This window comes from Rattus norvegicus, chromosome 7 (genome assembly GCF_036323735.1).
Source record: "Rattus norvegicus strain BN/NHsdMcwi chromosome 7, GRCr8, whole genome shotgun sequence".
Taxonomy (NCBI): Eukaryota; Metazoa; Chordata; class Mammalia; order Rodentia; family Muridae; genus Rattus; species Rattus norvegicus.
In genome coordinates this window covers 747235-773283 of record NC_086025.1, presented here as the reverse complement: position 1 = coordinate 773283, position 26049 = coordinate 747235, and the positions used below count along the sequence as shown (strand labels likewise).

The window sequence follows — 26049 nt, the reverse complement described above, 5'->3', positions numbered from 1 at the left end:
GTGAACTGTCTATATGAAGTACCAAGTTCACAGACAGTTCTGCATGAACTTCCCAAAGCCAGCAAATTGGAGCATGAAGAAAGCCCAAGGCATCTGTCGAGCGCCCAATGTCCCGCCAGCAAGAACGACGCGCGGCAACAGGATTCTTCTGTGAACAAGCCTTTACTGTGTTACAGCTCTCTTGAACAGGGACCCCGAGTGGCAAAGTCGCTTGCCTTATATACACAACAGTATGTTAATTATCTCTCAGGGATTGGTGGGGCATGGATCACCCCACTATCACCCCACCACTTGTCCTCCAGGGATTGGCGGAGAATGAATCACCCCATTAGCATGGTACCGCCCCTCATTAGCATATTAACGGTCAACTGACACCTGGTGCAAAAACCGCACATGTGCGGTACCGTTGTTCACCACTGGAGGGCGCCCTACATCTCATTATCGTATGGCCGCCCTAGCAAGGGGACAAGCCTGCACATGCGCAGTAAGTTGTCGACATCCAGACAAGGCTGGATGTCGGCGCCATCTTTGTTTCGCCGCGCCGCTCTCTACATCTCCCCCTTTTTTGTTTAATAAAATGACTGGTCTAGATATGGGTGTCACGTCAATCTTGTCATTGCTCCTGTCTTAGGTAGTTCTCATCCAAACTCGGCCTTACCCGTCATAGAGTTACCCTATCGCCACCGGGCCCCGTGTCTTGGGTTGGTCCAAGCTCGAGGAAAGTTGCCCGGATACAATGACTCCACATGACTGTGACAAAAATGATCTAGGGCAAACTCTTAATCTTTCAAAGAGGCCAGCCATATGTTGGGAGAAGCACCCTTTTTAATGGTGGTCATAGCCTGGTAAACAACCACTTTGTGTCTGGCATGTTCTCTTTTTAAATGGCCAATAAGCCAGAGACCTACTCCGCATTCCAGGAGGACAATAGCTCCCCAGGCAAACATGCCCGCCCATTCCTTAAAAAGGGAGAAAGCATTGGTAATCCATGAGGTAAAATCTTCAACTATGATGGGGTCCAACCTAGTGCTGTTGAGGACAGCAATCTGCATCAGCAATTGTCTTGATAGTTGCTTGGCTTTCATGGACCAGTTTCCTTTCAGATAATTTGATATTTCTTTGCTCTGTTGAGAATGCTGAGAAAAGTTATTTCGCAAAGGAGTAATGCATAAACCTCTAAGGGAGAAAACGCAAGACAGCTGTGTCATATGATACAGTGCTTCAATTTGTTCTTGAACTAAATCTATCCTTTGATTGGCTAATAGAAGGCCAGATGCCAAATGGGTATTAAATTCTTCTTGTATCTCTAGTGCCACTGCAGTTCTTTCTACAATCTGATTGACAGTCTCAGCCGTCTGTATTTGATTGGTCATAGTAATTGTAGCTGTGGTAGCTGCAGCAGCAGACAGCACAATGGCTGAAATTATGGCTGCCGTAATTCCAAAATCTCTTCAGCAAATTAAGAATAGGAAAGCTATCTGGGTTTGCCTCCACTGGGATTGGCACAAAGGAGGGAATCTTAACCATCACTGCGGTGTCCTTGGTGCCATCCCAGCATTCAGCTAAATAGCAGACTACATCAGAGCTATCACAATTTAAAGCACCACTGTTTACATTAATGCTTATCAGAAAGAAAAAAGGTGATATAACACATACTGAAGTACTAGTGGCAGTATTATTTGCCAAGAGGTTATTATATTGAATATTTGTCAACCTGGTATCATTTTTTTCTGGTAGCTGAAACATTCATTATACAGCACGAAGTTCTCACCCATCAACCTAGCAAAGGGGGTCAGGGATGTATATGCCCCTTGCTCATTGGACAGCACCCATTGAAACCAAGGCCAGAGATTATGCTTGTCAGTCTTATTCTCAAAACAGTAGAATTGCTATGAACTGGCATGGGTACTGGCCAGGATCTGGCAATAGCCCACAGGGTAAGCGAATTAACCTGTATTACCATTCCCAGTAGTAATAGTAGGGTTCAAAGTCTCATCTTCAGAAAGAGCAGAAGGCAATTTTCGAGTCAAACGCTCAGGTACCCAAATTGGATTTTCTTGATTCTGCGGAAAAACACAAATCGCTCCCCTAGATCTCGAAATCACGGGATCTGGGCCACGCCATTCATCAGTTAAGACATCCTTCCACTTTTCTTCTGCATTAGTTATAGGTGTAGTAGCTGCATGGCAATCCGCAGCAGAGCGGCCATGCGCATCCAAAATTAAGAAATTTAGAGTAAAAAGAGCCAAAGAAAGTTGTCCTTTTGGTGTTTGGCCGCTGGCAATTCCCTCTTTTTGTTTTTGTATAAGCTCTTTTAAGGTACGATGTACTCTTTCCACAATTCCTTGACCCTGGGGATTGTATGGTAAGCCTGTAGTATGTCCGACCTGCATTGTCTGGCAAAATGCCTGAAAGAACTTTGCAGTGTAGGCAGGCCCATTGTCTGTCTTGAGACTATCAGGCTTTCCCCAGGCTGCCCATGCCTCTAAGCAATGGCTAATGGCATTACGAGCCTTTTCACCAGTCATCAGAGTAGCATGTATAATACCGGAACAGGTATCAACAGAAACATGAGCATATTTTAAATTTCCAAATTGAGATATGTGTGTGACATCCATCTGCCAAAGTTTTAGCGGGATCAGACCACGAGGGTTAATCCCCACATGAGGAGGGTGGTGAAATTGAACACAATTCTGGCAACTTAACACCACATCACGAGCTACAGCTCTAGAGATTTTAAATTTTTGTTGAAGAGTAAAGGCAGGTACATGAAACTTTTGATGAAATCCTCTAGCGAGATCAACTGGAGCGGCATGAAAAATAAACTCTCTATGAGTATTAGCATCCACCAGGGTGTTATTACTGGTCATGGGACCAGGCAAATTAGTATGGGCTCGAATATGTTGTATAAAAATTTTATTTTTTCTGGCCCAAATCAAATCTTGTAATTCTAAAAGAATTTGACATACGGTACTACTTGACCGAATTGGCCCTGCAATTTCAAGTGAGCGCACAGCATTAACTACATAAGCAGAGTCAGAAATTAAATTAAAATAATCATGAAATCTTTTGAAAACTTTCAATACAATTTTATATTCTGTAATTTAGGGGGTGCCTGGACTGTATTGAATTAATACTGGTTCTTGAGAATCAACCATATAGGCACCTACACCTGTTTTGGAGCCATCTGTATAAATATCTAACACTCCTGGCAAAGGCTCTGAGGCAGTGATCTTAGGAAAGATCACTGGGTGTTCAGTAAAAAATTGTAGCAAAGGATCCTTAGGATAATGATTGTCAAACTCTCCACCAAAACTACAGTGTAATATGGTCCAATCATCTATCAAGGCACACAATGTTTCTATCTGAGCAGTTGTATATGGTATAATAATTTTCTTGGGTAAAATACCAAAATGCTGAATACAAGATTTAACGTCTAACACAGCAAGCTGTGCAACAGCAGAAGGGTAATATTCAAGGGTCTTATTTGGAGAAGTATGGGGATAAATCCAAAGAAGTGGACCTTGTTGCCATAACACTCCTGTAGGCTGACGAAAGGTTCTTAGTATACACAAAAGGAGATCCTCCTTTTCCTTGTACCTTCTTAGCATTGCCTTTTCTAATCTTTCTTCTACTTTCCTCAAGGATAATTGTGCTTCCTTGGTTAAAACACAGGGTGAAGTAAGCTGAGAATCCCCTTACAGGATCTCATAGAGTGGTTGTAAATCTACATTGGGCATTTTAATATAGGGTCAAATCCAATTTATGCTTCCTAGTGATTTTTGAAAGTCATTTAATGTTTTTAAATGATCTTTTCGTAATTCAATTTTTTGAGGAGAAATACTATGAGGAGTGATTTTTGTTCCTAAATATTCTCCCATTTGGCCCATTTGAACCTTTTCAGGTGCTATGAACAATTGATTGTTTTCAAGCACCTTAACCACTTTTGCATAGGCCGCTTCTAGGGTGCCACAATCTTCATATCTCTCCCTCTCATACTGAGCAGCCTCTTCCTTGAGATCAGCCTCATCATCCCAAAATCCAGTCTCCAAAAACCGAGTCTATCCTTCATGCTACAAGGTTTGACTGCCAATTCCTACATATGAACACATGATGGTGCGGTCTCCAATACCTCAACAAAGAGACATTGCCTTAAAATCTTTTAGAAGCCTGGTTTCTAGGATAAGATTTCCATAAAAATATCATCCCAATTTAGACCTGTTTCCCTAGATTGGCTCATGCCACATGTTGTCTAGAATGACTCCATTCAAATTTACCAGTTTTATGTCAACTTTCTGTTACCAATGTTACATTTTTCTTAACCATATCCAATAACTTAAAAGCCAATAGTCCATAACCAAGGCATGTAGAGAATATTCATACATTTAAAACCAATCAGAAAACAAAATTGAAGTGGCTACACATACCTTTAATATTTAAATCAATCACCATTTTTACTTTTTCTAGCTGTAGTTTTAAGAGAAACACCTTGTCACCTGTTGAGTCCAATAATCACAAAGATTTTTCTAAGAGAAACAGCCATCAGTTCCATTTCCTTAGAAGCTGTGAAGCTCCTGGTGTCTTTAGGGTCGGCTAGTATAAACATTTAGCCAGCCCCCTGGGGAGCTTGCCAGCGGACTTCGGCTTCTAGCTACAGATGCAGGCTCCAAAAGCCAATTGAAACTTTTTATTTATTTGTTCCTTTCTTGAAAGGAGTTAAAGCTACATCAATGGGTGAATCGATCAGCATTTAAAATTTTAACCTTGGGGCTGGGGATTTAGCTCAGTGGTAGAGCGCTTACCTAGGAAGCGCAAGGCCCTGGGTTCGGTCCCCAGCTCCGAAAAAAAGAACCAAAAAAAAAATTTTAACCTTTTCTTTTAAACATGAAACACAAAACATTCAAGCAATGAGAAACAAAACCCAGACATAAATTGACATACATGGACAGCTTGGTGCACCAAGGACAGACATTAGACACAGAAAAAAAGAACTAGATGGTGTTCCACCAAAGTGACCCAGACATCCTGCCTAAAGAACCCAGAACCAGAAATAAGCACTTCTCCAATAGGAGCCAGCAAGGAGGCAAGACGTCTCCCACCTCCTTCTGTTCCCAGGAGAGCTCCAAAAAGTTTAAGCTCATTTCCTTCTTTTGCCAAAGCATCTGTGGAGAGTTCAGGAGGACTGTTTTTCTCAACCCCATTCTCTCTCTTGTCTAGGGTGTAAACTGTCTCTAGTCAGGGTCAAAAGACTAAAAGCATCTATGAGAATCAACTTTGCTTCTCTAAATTTTAACATAACTCTAAAAGAACACATACACAAAAACATTTTACCATTATTACCTTGTTCCCTTTTGACCACTACCACTACCCCAAATCTTTATCTTTGCACATGCTTTCAATTTCTGTGATCCTTCTGAATTCTGCTTACTGGGGCCTTTAAAATCTGTATCCACCACCTGAGTTCCCATTCGAGGGGTCAATACGAGTCTGGTGGTGGAACTGAAGTCGAGTCCTGCGCTTCCTTTTGTTGCTCTGTGGGAGGCCCAGGACCCGATGGTTCTACCTTTAGTTTCACTTTCTCTAAGCTGTCGGTGATGCTTTCTAGATTGTCTGACATTTCTAAGGTCAAGGCTTTTAAAGAAGAATATATCTTATTTGTTTCCTGGTCCTAATTATCCTCTTTTTTTTATCTCTGCCTTCTCTCTGTTCCTTTTATCTCCTTTTCTTTTCTTTTTTTCTTTCGAGACCTTTTCTCCCTCTGACATACTTTCTTGTTGCTCAGCAAGGACCCTCTGACCTGTCCTAACGGCTCTAACAGCTTCCTCACATCGTTTATCCTCTAAGCAGGCAGGGACCATTCGCCAAAGAGGTTTTGGTCCGGGCTTAAGCTTGCTGTCTGTGGCTTCTCTATCCCACACAAAGAAAAAAAGAAACAAAACTACCAGCCTTGCCCATAAAGGATCCATAACTTTCGGTTTCTTCACAGTGGCTCTCCACCTAGGCCCATATCTTTCTTCCTTGTATATGGCTGCCTCTTCCTCTAATTCCTCCTCCTCCGACTCTGACAACTCTTGCTCAGAGTCACTGCCAGCCAGTTTTAAGGCTTCTAATTCTTTTAATGGATACAAAGTATCCTCTCCGGATGACTTGTACTTCGTCCTCTGGGGCATACCTATTTTTTCCTCCGGCAGCATTTCTTCCGCCTTTTGTATCTCTTTCACTTTTGTTTTAGTAACCTTTTCCTTTTTTGCGCGCTCCTAATTTCTCACTCTGCTCCGTTTCTGACATGCTCTCTTAAATCCAAAAAGGGGCATGCCTCTCGAAGCTTACCTTTTAATTTACCTTCTCGCAGTTCTGAATCCTCTTCAGCACACTGAAGGGTCCCCTCGGCACCGGTGATGTTGGTTTCCGGGTTTTGGCACTACTTGTCGCGCGCCCAATGTCCTGCCAGCAAGAACGACGCGCGGCAAGAGGATTCTTCTGTGAACAAGCCTTTACTGTGTTACAGCTCTCTTGAACAGGGACCCCGAGCGGCAAAGTCGCTCGCCTTATATACACAACAGTATGTTAATTATCTCTCAGGGATTGGTGGGGCATGGATCACCCCACTATCACCCCACCACTTGTCCTCCAGGGATTGGCGGAGAATGAATCACCCCATTAGCATGGTACCGCCCCTCATTAGCATATTAACGGTCAACTGACACCTGGTGCAAAAACCGCACCTGTGCGGTACCGTTGTTCACCACTGGAGGGCGCCCTACATCTCATTATCGTATGGCCGCCCTAGCAAGGGGACAAGCCTGCACATGCGCAGTAAGTTGTCGACATCCAGACAAGGCAGGATGTCGGCGCCATCTTTGTTTCACCGCGCCGCTCTCTACAGGCATCCATGACCAGCATCCTCAGCACCTGCCCCAGGACAGGATAAATTGGCTTTGGTGGAAGAAGGGATGTACTGAGAGAGCTGGCCCTCATACAGCCAGAGAAGAATATACTAGGAGAGGTGGGGAAGGACTGTGGGAGAGAGTAACTGGGTGTCAGCGGGCAATGAGCAGCATGCAATGTGAATAAGTAAAATATGTATAAATAAAAACGTTCTTTAACAAAATGGGACACAGCGTATTGTTGTACTAACTCTACTATGTTTACACTAGCGATCACTTTAACAACTAGAGTGACTAGATGTGATAAAGTAGGATGCCTTTGTCATTTACATGTAATATGTACACAGCAAGGATAAATGAAATGGAGGACTTGCAGCCCAAAGATCGATTGTTTCCATCATATCTATGTGACTCTCCTTCCCTTTATCAGGACTCTGGAAGCCTCTGTTCATCCAGGTCTCACGGATCATCCAAAAGGCAGTCCCTCACCAGCTCTGGTCAAGTGCCCTTGTGCTCTTGGCAGACCTATGCCTCGGGCTGCAGAGGCACTGAAGGGCCAGCCTTCTCCTTGCGGGGGCAGCCATTATTTCAGCTATTCCAGACTCTCTGCCACCCAACTGGAGACTTCTGCAGAGGCCTGTCAATCTGAAAAACAGAAGCTTGGGTAATCCAAAACACTAGGATGCCATCCTGCACTCATGATGTGTTGATTACCTGAGACCATACACGTTAACTCTCTTCTTCATGCCTGTTTTTCTTATTTGAAAGTAAATAATGTGATCATGTGTGGTATGGGAGAGTAAAATCTTTAACCTGAAGAGTAGGGCCATGAAGAGTGTGGGTAACATTCTAGGTACAGAGCAAATAGATACAGGAATTACCAAAGAAAACAACAGGAATTCTAACAACAATTGCAAAAAAAAAAAAAAAAAAAGGAAAGAAAAGAAAAGAAAAACGATGTTTCTCCCCTCCCGCAGACCTAGCTAGCGACAGGGCTGTGGTCCCCCTCCCCTCCCTTCTCTCCCTCCCTCCAATAGCCCCCTCCCTGAGACCAACCGGACCTCGAAGCCAGCGCTCGTCCAGGTGCATTGGGAAGCACAGAAAGCTCTGCAGCAGGTGTCGAGGAGAGCCTGTGCTTTGTTGGTGGCTGGCCTGTAAGCAGGTGGCAACAGGGTGACACTTCCCAGGTCTCAGTCCCGTCCCCTGCAACATGCATCGGACCACACAGATTAAAATCATGGAGCTGAACCCTCACCTCATGTGTGCCCTCTATGGGGGCTATTTCATCAACACCACCACGATTGTGGAATGCTTACATTCCTTTTGCAAAACCTTCATCGTGCGCTACTTGGAGACCAACAAATACTGCCCCATGTGTGATGTCCAGGTCCATAAAACAGGGCCACTGCTGAGCATCAGATCAGACAAAACCCTCCAGGACATTGTCTACAAGTTGGTGTCTGGGCTTTTTAAAGATGTGATGAAAGGGAGACGGGACTTCTACGCAGCATACCCCCTGACAGAAGTCCCCAATGGCTCCAACAATGACCATGTCGAAATCCTGGAACAGGAGAAGGGGGCTCTGGGTGACAACGAGATTGTCAGCTTGTCCATTAAATTATACCGAGAGGCGAAGAAGAGCCTCGTGGAGAATGGGGACGAAGACAAGGAGAAGACAGGGGTGCTGTTCCTGCGATGCCCAGCAGTCATGACCTTTATGCACCTCGCCAAGTTCCTCTGCAACGAAATGGATGTGCCCAGCAAGTACAAGGTAGAGATCCTCTACGAAGACAAGCCCCTGAAGGAATACTACACCTTAATGGACATAGCCTACATCTACCCGTGGCAGAGGAATGGGCCTCTCCCGCTCAAGTACCGTGTCCAGCCAGCCTGCAAGAGGCTCACCCTACCCACAGTGCCAACTCCCTCAGAAGGCACCAACACCAGCGGGCCTCCGAGTCAGGCTCCCAGCCCTGCCACACTTCCGGCCACCTCCTCCTCCTTGTCCAGCCCTGGGACCCCATCCCATGGCTCTCCCAGCTCCCACAGCCCCGCAGCCACCCATCCTACCTCCCCCACTCCACCTTCAACTGCTGCTGTGACCACCACAGCTACCAACGGGGGAACTTCGAACTGCCTGCAGATGCCATCCTCTACCAGCAGGGGGTGCAAGATGAGTGTTAATGGAGCTCCTTGCCCCCCTTAACTTGAGGAAAGGGACCCTCTCCTGCAGTCATCTTTTCCCTCCTTTTTACTTTTTCTGGGCCCCCTTTTCCACTTTGACTTTCCCTGGTTCCTCCCATCTTCAGAGTGGGAGGTGGGTTTTATAAATCAATCTCTCTCTCTCTCTCTCTCTCTCTCTCTCTCTCTCTCTCTCTCCCTCCCTCCCTCTGTCCCTCCCTCCCTCCCTCCCTCCCTCCCTATCTATCTATCTATCTATCTATCTATCTATCTATCTATCTATCTATCTATCTATCTATCTACATAGGAAAAACCAAATATACATACTTATTTTCTATGGATCAACCAGATTAATTTAAATGCCACAGGAAACGAAGTGTGTGTGTGTGTGTGTGTGTGTGTGTGTATGAGTGGGGGTGTCCAGGTCTAGGGGTCTTCTGTAATTCACTCTGCTCTTCTGGGAGATGGGTTGGTTACCTGGTAGTCTTAAGGGGTCATTGGAAGTACTAACGTCCTTCCCTATGTCCCTCTGGTTTCCCGGGCAGAGGGCATATTGGGTCCTTAAGCCCTAGCTGCCTACGGGCTCCATCTTGGCTGTTTCCCATCCCTGTCCAAGTCCCCAATTGTTGAATGGTCAGTCGCTGAGACAGTGCCTTTTACAAGTGCAGTTTGTCCTCTGACTGTAAGGATCAAGTGGCTGTGGAGATTCCCCTCATCTCCTCAGACAGTGGAAACCTTGTGCAAAGAACTGTTAAGTTCTGAACCCTCCCCCCTTTCCTCCTGTGTGTGGAAGAGAAGACTCAGGCTATGGGGAGACCCTGGCCCTGCAAAATCTATGTGTGACTTTGGCATTGTGAACACTTCTTTTTTTCCTGTCCTACCCTGACCCAGGAACCCAATCTAGCAAGACTGGAGGTGACAGTCACTGGGGGCCCATAGTAGAGGGCTGAGGTGGGTAACCACAGACAAGCACAGACTCCAGTTCTTCCAAAAGCTAACAGTCCTCCAGTCCACTTCCTCATCTCCAGCGGAGGCCAGGCAGGGATAGGACAGAGACATCTAGAAGCAGAAGAAAATAAAGAATGGGCTCACCCCAACTCTACCTGGTGGACCACCTATTATGGGCAGACCTTGCCCACCTGGTTTTTCTCAAGTGTACATAGATCTGGGGCACGGGGAGAGGACAGGGTATTGGCTTACTGTGTGAGGTTCTGAGCCCATGGGTCTGTTTGTACCATGTCTTGAATCTAAGATCCTGTGACTGTACCCACCTGTCCTGGGTCATTTGTATCTCTTGGCTTTTTTTTTTTTTTTTTTCGGAGCTGGGGACCGAACCCAGGGCCTTGCGCTTGCTAGGCAAGTGATCTACCACTGAGCTAAATCCCCAACCCCATCTCTTGGCTTTGTAATAAATGCTGCATACACTCTTGAAAAAAAAGAAAGAAAGAAAAGATAAACGTTATGGGTGCTGGGATTAAAAGCATGTATCAACTCTGACCAGCATTGTAGATATTTCCAATAAAATATTAACAAACAACCCTACTATTCTTTTAGCAATTGCAGCGGAGAAGAGTGTGGGAGATCATGTGCTGCTGCTGACATGCCATGATTCTGTAGCAACAACGTCCTTGGTAATATGAGCCTGTATGCATTAGGCCCCTTGGTGGGCCTGTCATCTCAAAAAAAAAAAAAAAAAAAAAAAAGAAGCTTCAGTAATCCAAAAGATTGGACTCCAGTATACTTAAGGCCAGGAAAGAAGCCAGTCACCATTAGTGAAAGAGCAAAGGAAAAATTACATTGGAAAAATATGTGCTTTATTTGGAAGTAATGGCCCTAAACTTCTAAGGCATCCACAATCTCTACCCCTCTTTTTTGAGCTTTGCATAGTGATGTTGTACAACTCCAGATGGTAGTAAAAGGCAGAGTTCTTCCCAGAAAAGTCATACATGATTTTCACTCTAACATCTGTGAGGTTAGGAGGCATTATAGCACAGATTCAGCACACCCAGGATAAGAACACAGAGGCCACAGATGTCAATACCAACTGGACTTTCCCCTGAACTTATGGACCCATTAAAATTGAGGTTTAACCTGATCTCAGGCCATTTGATTCCCTGCCCATCCTGCTGATTCTTATGTTTGCTAGGAGTAAAGTATCAAGGTGCACCCCCCACCCCAATATCCTCATGCCTGGACTTGGAAATTAAGGAAGACAGATATTGGAGAAGTGATGGCTATCTGGGTAAAATGTAGGAACACACAGTCCAGGTTGACCATTACTCACTGACGATCACTTTAATTGTCTGGTAATATTTGAGAAAGGGAGTATGTCCAACTTAATATGTAAAAGAAGGGGCAGAAGTTTATAATTTTATATTTGCCCTGTAGTTGATCCCCTATGTTCTCAAGAAAAGGGAGTTTTTATTGCAAAAAGTAAACCATTGATTTTGTGAAATACATGGATGTGTATGTGGAAATAGTGCCAGCTATCAAGGAAGGCACAGTAAGCAAATATTATCCAGGTTTTATAAAATTAAAAGTATAGGAGAAATATATTGGCCTGTAGGAAGCAGGGAAACTTTGGGAATTGGACTGCATGTATATGCATTGTCTCTGGTGGTAGATTTATTATTGAAAAAAATCTTCCTCATTCATGGTCCCTAGAGATTTGGGTGCTAACAAAAGTCTCTTATCCAATTCAGGGTTGTAAACAACTCTCCCCCTCAAAAGAATTGGTGACATCCAATGAAGCAGAGAGAAATATCTAACTTTGGAGGAGAAGTTGCCAAAGGATATTCTGGGTCACAGGAGAGGCTGCAGAAAAGGGTTCCATAGAAATTGGTTACTTTGGGGAGAGCTGGGTAGCAGGTAGGCCATAGAACTTCCCAGTGACGTCATTAGTAATGTCTTCCTTGGACAATCTAAGAGAGCACTAGAATCTTCTGTGATGTCCCCAGTGTTGTGGTGACACCAACTACCTGTGGGATTCCTTCAGTGCCTTTTGGGTTCACAAACAGGCATGTTTCACCAGCTGCTCAAGCTAGTTCAGAAGGAGAGGGGAGATCAAGGAGAGACCAGACCGAGGCAGAAGAAAGCTGGCCTTCTGTCTTGTAAGTACGGAAGAATGAAATCATTCTGGGAAAGGCACAGTGAGTACTGGGTAGAGTCGGGGAACTTCCTCCAGGAGCCAGGTTTGAGCTGAGCCTTTCAGGAGTAGGCCTTACAGGCAGGAGCCTTGGAATTTATCAATGGCAGACCAAGAGTCAAGAGTCCTGATGATTAATTTGACAGAGAGCCAGGAATTGGCAGGCCTGCAGTTTCTTTTCTATGAGCTTTTTAATTTCTACTGCCAAGGAATGGCAGGAGGAAGCCCTGTGAGAATAACGATGTGCCCATTCATGGTTGGGTGTTGAAGCACTCCATCCTCTAGATTACTGTAGGTTACTAAGTCTGTGGTGACAACAACAAGGAAGGATGAACCCCCTAGTCATGAATTGAGGTCACAGACACTTTAAGCTTGAACACATGATTAGGGTTTGATGGTGCTGTGAACTCCAGGATTGACCTGCTCCACGTCTGATATCAGCTGACAATGTCCCAAATCTTTATGTCTGAGGTAGAGTCTATCTTTCAGGGTGAGGGATCCTGTAATAGTGAGTGTGGCATATGTATGGCAATGGAGGTTGGGAAGAGGGACATAGCTCAAGAGTCCAGTTTAAAGATAGCTTTTCTTCTCTTTCAGGGATCAACCCTGTCTCCAGATTTTTCTCTTCCTCAAGCTCTTTTTGGGACTCAGAATGGTCTTTTCTACCCCTGAGCTATCAAATATGTACATTCACTTGTGTTTATCTATCTACAGGGTTCGGTAGAAAGGCATTATCAGAAAATTTCATCAGTAACCATGAAAAACGTATAAAGAAATTGGAGGAACTAAAATCTGAAATCCAGAAGTGTAAAATCGAGCGGGATGAACTTTCTCAAATCCTGGACCTTTATGTCAATGATGGTTTGAACTACAGGTAGTCATTATGCCCTGTAACCTACTGACTGTCTTGTGCTCTCTCTGCTAAGCCAAGATTTCCTCACATCCAGAAAGTGTTTCACCTCTCATCCTGGACTTTAAGGAGCCTTGGCAGGTGTTGACTTGTGAGATAAGCTAGGTGCTGTGTGTTTAGGTTCAATTTCTTTTGTACTCGACCCTGAGCTCCTTGGAGTTGGATTGTTTTTTTTTTTTCCCAACAGCTGGAAGGACCTGGTCACCCTGGCTGCATCTAAGTGTTTTTAATGAAATGCCTGAATGTCATCACTCTTTTACTCTGATTTTGGTCATTATACACTGATTCTATGGCACCTCCATGGATATAGTTGGCATTCTAATTGTGTTTGCATATGGGTTGGTATGTATGGATGGATGTGAAAGTATTTGTGAGTGTTTTGCTTAGGATCAGGGAGTCTGGGACCTTTGGTTGGATCTGAGGATTTGTTTGGTGAATGGTTTGCAGGTCATGATAGTGATGAGTCCGTGGAGGCCGTCATTGATCAACAGAGCACTTTGCTCCTTCTGTTTACCTTGCGGGCACATAGGACTCTCTTGAGGGGAGGAGGTGTTATAAATCCTCTTCCCTGTAAAAAGTAGTTAAGGCCTCTGGGAATCAGGTAACAATGGGAACCAAGATTGAGAATCCCTACTTTCAAAAGAAGAGAAATGTCATCACATCTTTCTGTTGGACCCAAAGCTATGGCACAGACTGAGGAAACTTCTATATATATATATATATATATATATATATATATATATATATAAAATTTTTTTATTAACTTGAGTATTTCTTATTTACATTTCGAATGTTATTCCCTTTCCCGGTTTCCGGGCAAACATCCCCCTAATCCCTCCCCCATGGGTGTTCCCCTCCCCATCCTCCCCCTATTGCCGCCCTCCCCCCAACAATCATGTTCACTGGGGGTTCAGTCTTAGCAGGACCCAGGGCTTCCCCTTCCACTGGTGATCTTACTAGGATATTCATTGCTACCTATGAGGTCAGAGTCCAGGGTCAGTCCATGTATAGTCTTTAGGTAGTGGCTTAGTCCCTGGAAGCTCTGGTTGCTTGACATTGTTGTTCATAAGGGGTCACGAGCCCCTTCAAGCTCTTCCAGTTCTTTCTCTGATTTGGAGGAAACTTCTTACACAACTAGTCAATTCCTTCATGCTCTGCTGGCTAACTCTTGAAGGTCAGCTCCCTCCATTTGGTCCCCTGGCTCTGTTGTCCAATGTCGAGGATAATAAGTTTAATCAGCACCAAGAGGACCCAGTTCAAAGGAACATGTTTGTGGTATATACTGGGCTTAGGTAGTCCAGAGAACAGTCCGATTTCACCTATTTATTTATTTATTTATTTATTTATTTATTTTCCTGCTTTGAACTTTATTTTATTTTTTAACTATCCAGGGATGGTTTATTGTGACCTAGAAAAGGTCACTGTGGGAATGAATTCTTGACACTTGTTATTCCCAAACAAAACATGAAACTCTCAGACTCTGCCCCCTCTTATACAGAGGGTCTTTGTAGGAACATATCACACCAGCCTTTTAAGGAGTCCTTATTTCAAAACAAATGTCTGCTGGTTTGCAGAGAAATATTTTCTATGGAAGAATTATGATTTGAGGCTCACTGTTGTGCTTTTGCTGTGGTCTTTGAGTTAGCCACTTTCTTCCCTAGCCCCCATTCCTTGAATTTGAATTTTTTATTGGATTTTTTTTTTTTTTTTACATTTCATCTAATTCTGAAATCATGAGTTCAGACAGTTATTTGTTCCTTGGGCTATGACCTAACACAGGCTGAATGTTGAATTGCCAGTGCTTAAATCCCAACATGAGATGAGAATGATGGATATGCATAAGATGACCAACTCAATAAGTGATACAGTGGAGAAGTACAAGGAACTCATACAAGTGAACAATTCCTACCAGTGAGTCACTGACAGAGATGAGACCCCGGTACTAGGCAGGGAATGCTTCTGTCCAACTACAACTTTGAAAAAAAGTCAGGGCTCTGGTTCTATAGCGTCTGATTTTTAACAGGAAGCCTGCCTCATGGCAAGAGTTCTGGATTTGTAAATCTTTGATACATTTGTCCTATGTGTGAAGAGTGTATAAGACCCTCCACTCGTTATTTTTCCCAACTCACAATCCTCCGTAAAAAAGATTTGCACCATGATGGAAATATCAGTCAACTCTGAACCTCTAGGGCTCTGAAAGGAGATTTAAAGATCTGTGATCCATGAGAAACACATGGAAAGGTTGTATAGCTATTGGGTCTTCTATCAGCCCTAGAGGGGATTTGCCTGATGATGGTTTTAGAATACCATGGACATATAAGCACCCATATGTACCACTTCCTCTTCTTTGATGTACATAAACCCTTTTAGTCTCAAGATTTTCTGAAGTACTTTGACTCCCATGGAATGTGGACTCGGAATTTGACCTGCTTCTAATTGGTGTTAAGATGTAAACTGTAGCTCTAGTCTGGAGATGCCTGGGGATGAGGGCCATCGAAGGGATGATTGTACTTGCAGCAGTGGCAGACAAATAGAAGCTACCTGGGATTTACAATTTTTTGTTTGTGGTTCAGCATCAGGTGCTTTCACCTCCTGAGTGAGTTCTGTCAGTTGAAGAACAATGTAAGGCTTTTGATGAATGAGAACAGAAAACTGCTGGTGGAGCAGTCCGATCTGCAAGCATCCTTGTGAGGAAGCAAAGAGGTTCTATGAGGAGGCCACCAAGACCATCTACACTGCATATATTGAATTCTTGCATCCTGTTACTGTCAAGTAAATTGAATGTATCCTTGTGAATCAAACAGTGATCTCAAACTCGTCACTCTTTTTTTTTCATCTTTATTAACTTGAGTATTTCTTATTTACATTTTGATTATTATTCCCCTTCCCAGTTTCCGGCCAACATCCCCCTAACCCCCCCTCCCCTTCTATATGGGTGTTCCCCTCCCCATCCTCCCCCAATTACCGCCCTCCCCCCAACAATCATGTTCACTGGGGGTTCAGTCTTGGCAGGACCAAGGTCTTCCCCTTCCACTGGTGCTCTTACTAGGCTATTCATTGCTACATATGCAGTTGGAGTCCAGGGTTAGTCCATGTATAGTCTTTGGGTAGTGGCTTAGTCCCTGGAAGCTTTGGTTGGTTGGCATTGTTGTTCATATGGGGTCTCGAGCCCCTTCAAGCTCTTTCAGTCCTGGTGTGATATAACCATCTGAAATCCCACAGCTATCAGGCAGAGATGGATCTCTGCATTCTCACAGGGTTTGGGCATCATAATTACTTCCCAGTCAGACTGAGATACAAGGACATTTGTACTTTCAGTGTAGATTGTGTGTCCAACTCTGTGAATACCAACTTCCTGATGCAAAAATTATGCATGCGGTATCCTTGTCAAATATTTAGCTATTGCTAAATTATACTCTTTTTGGAGGAGAGTGTTGAACAAATTAATGGAATATTCACCAGGTTTTCTTTAGGATCTCCCAGGAAATAAAACAATATTACAGGGAGTATAGAAGCAGTCATGAGACAGAGTTGCATGCTTCTGATTTCCTTCAAACATGCTGTCTACTGTAACTGCACAGAAGAGATAATAAATTCCACGATCTTTCAGGGGATAGGAAATTTATAGTTGGTTGTTTTCTTATTCTTCTTGATTAGGATGATGACATTTTTCTTGACAATGTACTATGTTCCATTTGGGTTTTCAACTCAAGCAGAGTGTATAGTTTACAATTCAGTTCCTAGATTTCTTTAAAAGCTGGACAAAATATCCAAGCAAAGGTAGTCTAGGAGTTTTCTCCCTTGTACCTTCCCCCTTCCCGGGTGCTTTTGTTTTTGTTTATTGTTGTTGTTGTTGATGATTTATTTTATATTTATGAGTGTTTTGCCTTCTGTACATCTGTCAGGTTCCCCACAGGCCAGAAGAGGTCATTGTGTTTCACCTGGAACTTAAGTGACAGAGGATTGTTAGATGCCCTGCAGGTCTTTGGAGAAACACATTCTCAAATGAGAGCCATCTCTCCAGCCCCTACCATGGACTTTGTCCTTCGCTGTGTCCTCCTATGTGACAGTTTTTGTGGAATTTCCTCCCGGATAGACGCGTAGAGATACTAGAAGAGATTTTTCCCAGGTTTGGAGCACCTAAGGTAATAGGATCAGATAATGGATGGGCCTGCCTTCATATTTCAGGTATGAAGAGCTACAGGAGGAGGACTAAGTGTGCAGAGCAAATGCACCACGATTGCATCTCATCTGTAATGTCCATCGCAGTAGTGGCTGCATTTTCCTCCTTTAGTTTGATTTCTTTGGAGTGAATAGGCCGTACTTTCATCTCGGCTCTCTCTCTCCAGCAAGTGTGCACTTTTGGAGGGACCCAGAGAAGTACTGATGCACATCAATCAAGAGCTGCTGGTCATCCAGAAAGACTGTGCACCTGTAAATTTGTACTTGTCTTGATGGGTCATCCAGAAGAGTTTCATGGAGATCAGTCCACAACATTGGAAAGACTTTGAGTCACAGACTGTCATATATTTTATACTCGGTATTGGATGGCTTTGTCCTTCATACCCCACTCCAACAGAGCAGACCTACTTCCATTTCCTTGAAAAAATTATTACCATCAGTAACTGCTTGTCTACTATATTTCCAAGGCAAGCCACTGACTATAAATCTGCTCTGTAAAACAAGCAGCAAAAGAATGCTTAGCACAATTGCTCTATTTAAATTTTGGTTGAATTTTGATTATTTTGGTTATTTGGTTTTCCTTCCATTCATTTGAAATCTTGTTATTTATATGGTTTTGTTAATTTGATTTTCTATTTTGATAAGGATACACACTGTATATATTGACTACCTGCATCTGGTTACTATCAAGTAAATTGGATGTATTCTGGTGAATAAAAGAGTGATCTCAAACTCTTCACTCTTAAGAACCTTCTTTATTGATCAGTAGTGTCAACATCTGAAGTCCCACAGCTATCAGGGATGGATGGATCTCTGAATTCTCATGGGGACTGGGCATCAAAATTACTTCCCACTCAGACTGAGATTCAAAGGTAATTATACAGTCAATGTACACTGTTTCCAACTCTGTGAATTTCAAGTTCATCATGCATAAATTACCCACTGTGTATACTTGTTGTCACATATTTAGTTACTTCTAAATTATACTCTTGTGTGTGAGAGTGTTGAACAAATTAATGGGATAAACTTCAATTTTTCTGTAATATCTGGCAGAAACATAAACATGGTATAAGGGAGATTAAAGCAATCAGGAAACCTGCACCCAAATCCCATGGTGGAGAGTGATGAACACCCAGAAATGTGGACAATCATGAGAACACAGGACAGAAAGCCACTTCTGCCCAGCTCTGCCCACATCCCTGGCCCAAGAGTAATCTGCGTGATGCCTCTGGAAACAGGAATATAGGAGCAGTCAGCAGCAGGAACCTGCTTGGTCCAGCCTGGGCCCAGAAATAACCTGGGCCCAGAGCATATTTGAAGAAAACCATAGGCACACAATTCTGTTTCCTGATTGTAGCTTTTTTTATTTTAAGCTCTAAACATCATGTTGTTGCTGTTGATTTTTAATTGAATATTTTTCATTTCAAATTCAAATGTTATTCACTTTCCTGGTTTCCCAGAAATAAGTCCCAATACCATCCCCTTCCCCTTCTTCTATTACTGTATTCCCTTCACCATCTATCCACGTTCCCAGCCTAGGAAGGACCAAGGGCTGCTCATTCCATTTGTGCCTAAGGAGACCATCCTCTGCTGCATATGCAGATGGAGCCATGGGACAGTCCATGTATAGTGATTAGGTAGTGGTTTAGTCTCTGGGAACTCTGCTTGGCTGGCATGGTGGTTCTTATGGGGTTGCAAGTCCCTTCAGCTCTTTCAATCTTTCTGTAATTCTTCCAACTGAGATCCAGTTCTCAGTTCAATGGTTTGCTGCTAGCATTTGCCACTGTATTTGACATGATCTAGCTGCAACTCTGAGGAGACATGTATATCCAGTTCCTGTCAGCCTGCACTTCTTAGCTTCATCCATCTTATCTAGTTTGGAAGCTGTATATGTATAGGCCACATGTGGGGTAGACTCTGAAGTGCCATTCCTTCAGGTTCTGTTCTAAACTTTGCCTCTCTATCCCTACTATGGGTACTCTCCAACCCCTTTGAAAGAAGGAGTGAAACATCGGCATTTTGGTCATCCTTCTTGAGTTTCACGTTGTCTGTGCATCTTGGGTAATTTGAGCATTTGGGCTAATATCCACTCATCACTGAGTGCATACCATGTGTGTGTTTCTGTGATTGGGTTAACTCACTCAGGATGATATTGTCTAGTTCATTCTATTTGCCTGTCAATTTCTTGAAGTCATTGTTTTTGATATCTCAGTAGTACTCCATGGTGTAGAGGTACCACATTTTCTGTTTTCATTCCACTGTTGAAGGACAGCTGAGATCTTTTCATTTTCTTTTTTTTTTTTATCTTTTCATTTTCTGACTATTATAAATAAGGCTGCTATGAACATAGTGGAGCATGTACCTTGTTGTATGTTGGAGCATCTTTTGGGTATATGTGCAAGAGAGGTATAGCTGGGTCCTCAGGCAGTTCAATGTCCAATTTTCTGAGGAACCTCCAGACTGATTTCCAGAATGGTTGTACCAGTCTGCAGTCCCACCAACAATGGAGGAGTGTTCCTCTTTTTCCACATCCTCGCCAGCATCTGCTGTCACCTGAGTTTTTGATGTTAGCCATTCAGACTGGTATGAGGTGGAATTTCAGGGTTGTTTTGCTTTGCATTTCCCTTATAACTAAAGATGTTGAACATTTCTTTTGGTGCTTCTCAGCCATTCCCTATTCCTCAGCTGTGGATTCCTTGTTTAGCTCTGATCCGCATTTTTTTTTTTTTGGTTCTTTTTTTTCGGAGCTGGGGACCGAACCCAGGGCCTTGCGCTTCCTAGGCAAGCGCTCTACCACTGAGCTAAATCCCCAACCCCTGATCCGCATTTTTTAATAGGGTTATTTGCCTCCCTACAGTCCAACTTCGTGAGTTCTTTGTATATTTTGGATATAAGCCCTCTATCAGTTGTAGGATTGGTAAAGGTCTTTTCCCAATCTGTTGGTTGCTGTTCTGTCCTAACAACAGTGTCCTTTGCCTTACAGAAGCTTTGTAGCTTTATGAGGGCCCATTTGTCTACCCTTAATCTTAGAGCATAAGCCATTCATGTTTTGTTCAGGAAAATTTTTCCAGTGTCCATGAGTTTAAGATTCTTCCCCACTTTTTCTTCTATTAATTTGAGTGTATCTGGTTTGATGTAGAGGTCCTTGGTCCACCTGGATTTAAGCTTTGTACAGGGCAATAAGAAGGGGATGACTTGCACTCTACCATATGCTGACCTCCAGTTGAACCAGCACCATGTGCTGAAAATGCGATCTTTTTTCCATTGGATGGTTTTGGCTCCTTTGTCAAAAAATCAAGTGACCATAGGTGTGTGGGTTCATTTCTGGGTCTTCAATTCTATTCCACTGGTCTATCTGTCTGTCTCTGTACCAATACCATACAGTTTTTATCACTATTGCTCTGAAATACTTCTTGAGTTCAGGGATGGTGATTCCCCTGGAAGTCCTTTTATTGTTGAGGATAGTTTTAGCTATCCTGGGTTTTTTGTTATTCCAAATGAATTTGCAAATTGTTCTGTCTAACCCTATGAATAATTGGATTGGAATTTTGATGGGGATTGCATTAAATCTGTAGATCACTTTTGGAAATATGGCCATTTTCACTACCTTCATCCTGCCAATCCATGAGCATGGTAGATCTTTCCATCTTCTGAGATCTTCTTCAATTTCTTTCTTCAGACACTTGAAGTTCTCATCACACAGATCTTTCACTTGCTTGATAAAAGTCACACTGAGGTATTTTTATATTTTTATATTATTTGGGACTATTATGGAAGGTGTCATTTTCCTAATTTCTTTCTCAGCTTGTTTATCTTTTGTGTAGAATCCTCTACTGATTTGTTTGAGTTAATTTTATACCCAGCAACTTTGCTGAAGTTGTTTATCAGGCTTCGGAGTTCTCTGGTGTAATTGTTGGGGTCACTTAAGTATACTATCATATCATCTGCAATAGTGATATTTTGACTTCTTCCTTTCCAATCTGTATCCCTTTGACTTCCTCTTGTTGCCTGATTGCTCTGGTTAATGATGGGAACAACATTCAATGACAGGGACTGCCAGCAGTAGGCCGGGATGGAGACATCTCAGTAGCCCACAGCAGCTCTTTGTAAAAACTGGTTGTTTCCATTTCTCCTAACCTTAGCCCTCGACAATGGCTGTATAGATTTCATTTGTGTGTGACTGTCTTTCAGTTGGCCTTGGTGTGCATAATTATTCTATTATATCTGACTTTCCTACTTCTTTCTCCTTCTGCTCTGGTGAATTCTGTGAAACTAGATGTTCCTTGATGTTATGATTCTTAAACAATTGGATATTGATGCATAGAGGCATAGCACAGCACAGCCCTAATGGCCCAGGTGCATGCTCTGTAATCTCATCTTGGAAACAATGTAATAACTGCACAATTGTGGTTCCAGATTAAGGTTAGACTTGCAATGAAAGCTTGAAGAAATTATTAGAAAGTGAATTAGAGCCAACATTGGGTCCCTAAGAACGGAAAATGTTATTGAAGTTAGGAAATAAGTTTTACATAATATTTGAGACTGGTTACTGGATTAGGAAGTATAGAATATATAAAATAATATACTAGTAAACTCAGTCAAACTACTGGGACTCTTATGAGAGTCATTGTGTGCAAGGAACAGAAAGCTAGCGGAAATACTGAGCTAAGGGTTAACTTGATTCTTTTTGGCCACTGCCTGGAAGCTGTGCCTATGTCATTTATCAGTAGAGCTTCACAGGAAAATGCAAGTAGCTGACCTCGGAGCTCTGAAGTATAAAAGTTAAAAGTTAAAGTTTAAATAATGAGAAGTTTACAATTATTATTATATTGGCCACAGGCCTGGGTATAGGGGAAGCCTGAAACATCGGGGAACAATTGTAATTCTTAGTTCTTGGTGGGATGTAGTTATTCTTTGAATTTGATTTGGCAATGATTATAAAATGTCTTTTTTCTACCTGATTTTGGATTATTAATAAAGGACTAGGGCAAGAAAAAGTCTACAGAACATGTGAAGAGTAAATGAGAGAGAGCATGAGGGAGTGAATGAGAGAGTACATGACAGAGCTAATGTAAGAAGAAATGTGAGAGCGAATGAGAGAGCATGAGAAGAGCATGTGAAGAGTGAGTGGAGAGAGAATGTGATAGTGAATGAGGGAGCGAATGAGAGAGCGAGTCTGAGAACAAATGTGAGAGCGAGTGAGAGAGCATGAGGAGAGCATGTGAGAATGAGTGAGGAGAGAACGTGAGGTGTGTGTGAAGACTGTGTGTGTGCGTGACAGGAGAGTGCATGTGCTGTGTGTGAGATATGTATGAGGTGTGTATGAAGATTGTGTGTGTGCGTGACAGGAGAGTGCATGTGCTGTGTGTGAGATATGTATGAGGTGTGTATGAAGATTGTGTGTGTGCGTGACAGGAGAGTGCATGTGGTGTGTGTGAGATATGTATGAGGTGTGTATGAAGAGTGTGTGTGAGAGTGACAGGAGAGTGCATGTGCTGTGTGTGAGATATGTATGAGGTGTGTATGAAGAGTGTGTGTGAGAGTGACAGGAGAGTGCATGTACTGTGTGTGAGATATGTGTGAGGTGTGTATGAAGAGTGTGTGTGAGAGTGACAGGAGAGTGCATGTGGTGTGTGTGAGATATGTGTGAGATGTGTATGAAGACTGTGTGTGTGAGTGACAGGAGAGTGCATGTGGTGTGTGTGAGATATGTATGAGGTGTGTATGAAGAGTGTGTGTGAGAGTGACAGGAGAGTGCATGTGCTGTGTGTGAGATATGTATGAGGTGTGTATGAAGAGTGTGTGTGAGAGTGACAGGAGAGTGCATGTGGTGTGTGTGAGATATGTATGAGGTGTGTATGAAGACTGTGTGTGTGCGTGAAAGGAGAGTGCATGTGGCGTGTGTGAGATATGTATGAGGTGCGTATGAAGAGTGTGTGTGAGAGTGAAAGGAGAGTGCATGTGGCGTGTGTGAGATATGTATGAGGTGTGTATGAAGAGTGTGTGTGAGAATGAAAGGGTAATGAACAGACGTGTGCATGAGAGTGGGAGTTTGGGAAAAGAAAACTGCAATAAAAAAAGCAGAGTGCACAAAAGAATGTAGAGTGTGTGCAGCATCAAGCTGTGTGTGTGTGTGTGTGTGTGTGTGTGTGTGTGAGAGAGAGAGAGAGAGAGAGAGAGAGAGAGAGAGAGAGAGAGAGAATGACTTTAAGCCTTGAAATTGCCTATCAGTTTGTACCCAAAGGGTCGTCTGTGTATATGTATTATGCGCCTTCCAGATAACCCTGCTTCCTGTTGAGAACTCTGATCCTGTGAGAGGGCCAGGAAAGGCTGAAAGAATGGCTGCTCCCCTAAGGGCAAAGGATAAAACTTTTAGGCCTATAACCTCCTAATTTATCTTTTCACCTGATGCCTTATTATTCAAATTTTCTTACTGGGATACAACTATGATCCTGGTGAGCATCTTGTCTCTTGGATGCTCAATCAGTTCTTTGTTGTCACAGACTTTTTGAGGTTACTCCAGTCACTGGGACTTATTCATACCTTCAAATTTCCTGAACTGTTCAGATTTCTAACATTTGTGGCAAACTGAGTGACAAAAGCAATGAATGTTGAGCACTTCCCTGGTGTCTAGTGCATATAAAGCTATGGGTGTATGGATATGGTAAGTCCCTAGGAGTTACTCTAGGAAAGGAGGACTGTGCTCTTAGGACCCCTGTGTGACCTCACGTAACTTTGCCAGCTTTGTGGGCTTCTATTCTGCTACTCTGAGGAGAACTGAAAACTAATGGAGTAGATGTGTAGCATCCCATTACCTTTGTCATTGTTAGGATATTAGTAGGATAGGTTTGATTGAAATATACTCTCAAGAATATTAACAAAACCATTGCCTCTTGTGTACCATCTGGATGAAGTCCCAAGTTCACAGTTCTTCATGAACTTCCCAAAGTCAGCAAATTGGACCATGAAGAAAGCCAAGTCCAAGGCATTCAAAACCAGCATCCTCACCAATGCCCCTAGGAAAGGCCTTGCTAAAAAAAAGGGAGGTACTGAGATATTTGGTCCTCATACACTCAGAGAAGATTGTGCCAGGAGAATTGGGGAAGGATTGTGGGAGAGAGTAACTAGGTGTCAGTAGTCACTGAGCTGAACATAAAATGAATAAGATAAAAATATATAAATAGGGCTGGAGAGATGGCTCAGCGGTTAGGAGCACTGACTGCTCTTCCAGAGGTCCTGAGTTCAAATCCCAGCAACCACATGGTGGCTCACAACCATCTGTAATGATCTGATGCCCTCTTCTGGTGTGTCTGAAGACAGCTACAGTGTACTCACATACATAAAATAAATACATTCTTTAAAAAAATATATATATATATAAATAGAAATAAAATAAAGTTCTTTAACAAAATGGGACACAATGTATTGCTGAACTAACTCTACTATGTTTTCACTAGCAAATGCTTTAACATCTAGAGAGACTAGATGTGATAAAGTAGGATGCCCTTGTCATTTACATATACTATATACACAGCAAAGGTAAATGAAGTGGAGAACACACAGATCAAAGATGCATTGTTCCCTCACATCTATGTGGCTCCACTTCAATTTATCAGGACTGCGGAGGCCTCTGCTAATCCAGATCTCAGGGCTCAAACAAAATGCAGTCCCCTATCATCTCTGGCCAATGCTCTTGTGTTCCCATCAGAACTCTGCCTCAGGCTGCAGAGGCACTGAAGGGCCAGTCTTCACCTTCAAGGTGCAACCACTCTTTGAGCCTTTCCAGGCTCTCTGTTACTCAACTGGAGGCTTCAGCAGAGGCCTTTCATCTCAATAACAGAAGCTTACCTAATCCAAAACATTGGGCAGCCTTCCTATACTCCTGATTGGCTGGTTACCTGAGACATAACTCTCTTCTTTATGCCTGTTTTCCTGATTTGAAAGTAAAAAATGTGATCATTTGTGGTGTTGGTGGTAAGAATAAAATCCTTAACATGAATAATAGGACCACGCACAGCATAGGCTTCACATTCTAGGTACAAAGTGAATAGCTAGAGGGAATTACCAGAGAAAATAATAAGAATCCTAAGAACAATAGTTCTTATAAATAAATAAATGAAATAAAACAAAAATAAAAATGAGCAAAAACAACAACAACAAAAAAAAAAAAACCTTGTGGGTGCTGTAATTAAAGGCATGTATTAACTCTGACCAGCTTTGTAGGTATTTCCAATAAAAAGCAAGCAAACAAACAAACAGCCCCATTACAGTTGCAGCAGTTGCAGGAGAGAAGCTGGGAGATATCCTGTGCTGCTGCCCCCATGCTGTGATTCTGCAGCAACAACTTCCTGGGGAATAGGAACCTGTATGCAGTGGGATCCCTTGGTGGACCTGTCATCTCAAAAATAGGAGCTTCCCTAATCCAAAACCTTGGAATCCAGTTTACTTCAGTCCAGGAATGAAGTCAACCATCATTAGTGAAAGAGCAAGGGAAAAATACATAGGAAAAATAGGTGCCTTAAATCAGAAAAGATCCTCAACTTCTAAGGCCTCCACAATCTCCACCCCTCTCTTCTGAGCTTTGCATAGTGATGTAGTATAACTCCAGATGGTAGGAAAAGGCAGAGTTCTTCCCAGAAAAGTCATACATGATTTTCATCCTGACATCTGTGAGGTGAGGTGGCATTGTAACACAGATTCACCACACCCAGGATAAGAACACAGAAGCCACAGATGACAATGCC

General features: G+C 42.9%; 1 protein-coding gene across 1 annotated transcript; it reads left to right on the top strand.

Annotated features, from left to right (window-relative positions):
- The first annotated feature begins 8097 nt into the window (after positions 1–8097).
- On the top strand, positions 8098–9211 carry LOC134479587 (polycomb group RING finger protein 2-like). The gene has a single exon (XM_063264371.1). The coding sequence runs from the start codon at positions 8098–8100 to the stop codon at positions 9091–9093; it is 996 nt and encodes a 331-aa protein (XP_063120441.1). The 3' UTR covers positions 9094–9211.
- The last annotated feature ends 16838 nt before the right edge of the window (positions 9212–26049 follow it).

Excerpts from the sequence above, each read along its gene's own strand:
- LOC134479587 (XM_063264371.1), top strand. The coding sequence starts at position 8,098 with ATGCATCGGACCACACAGATTAAAATCATGGAGCTGAACCCTCACCTC.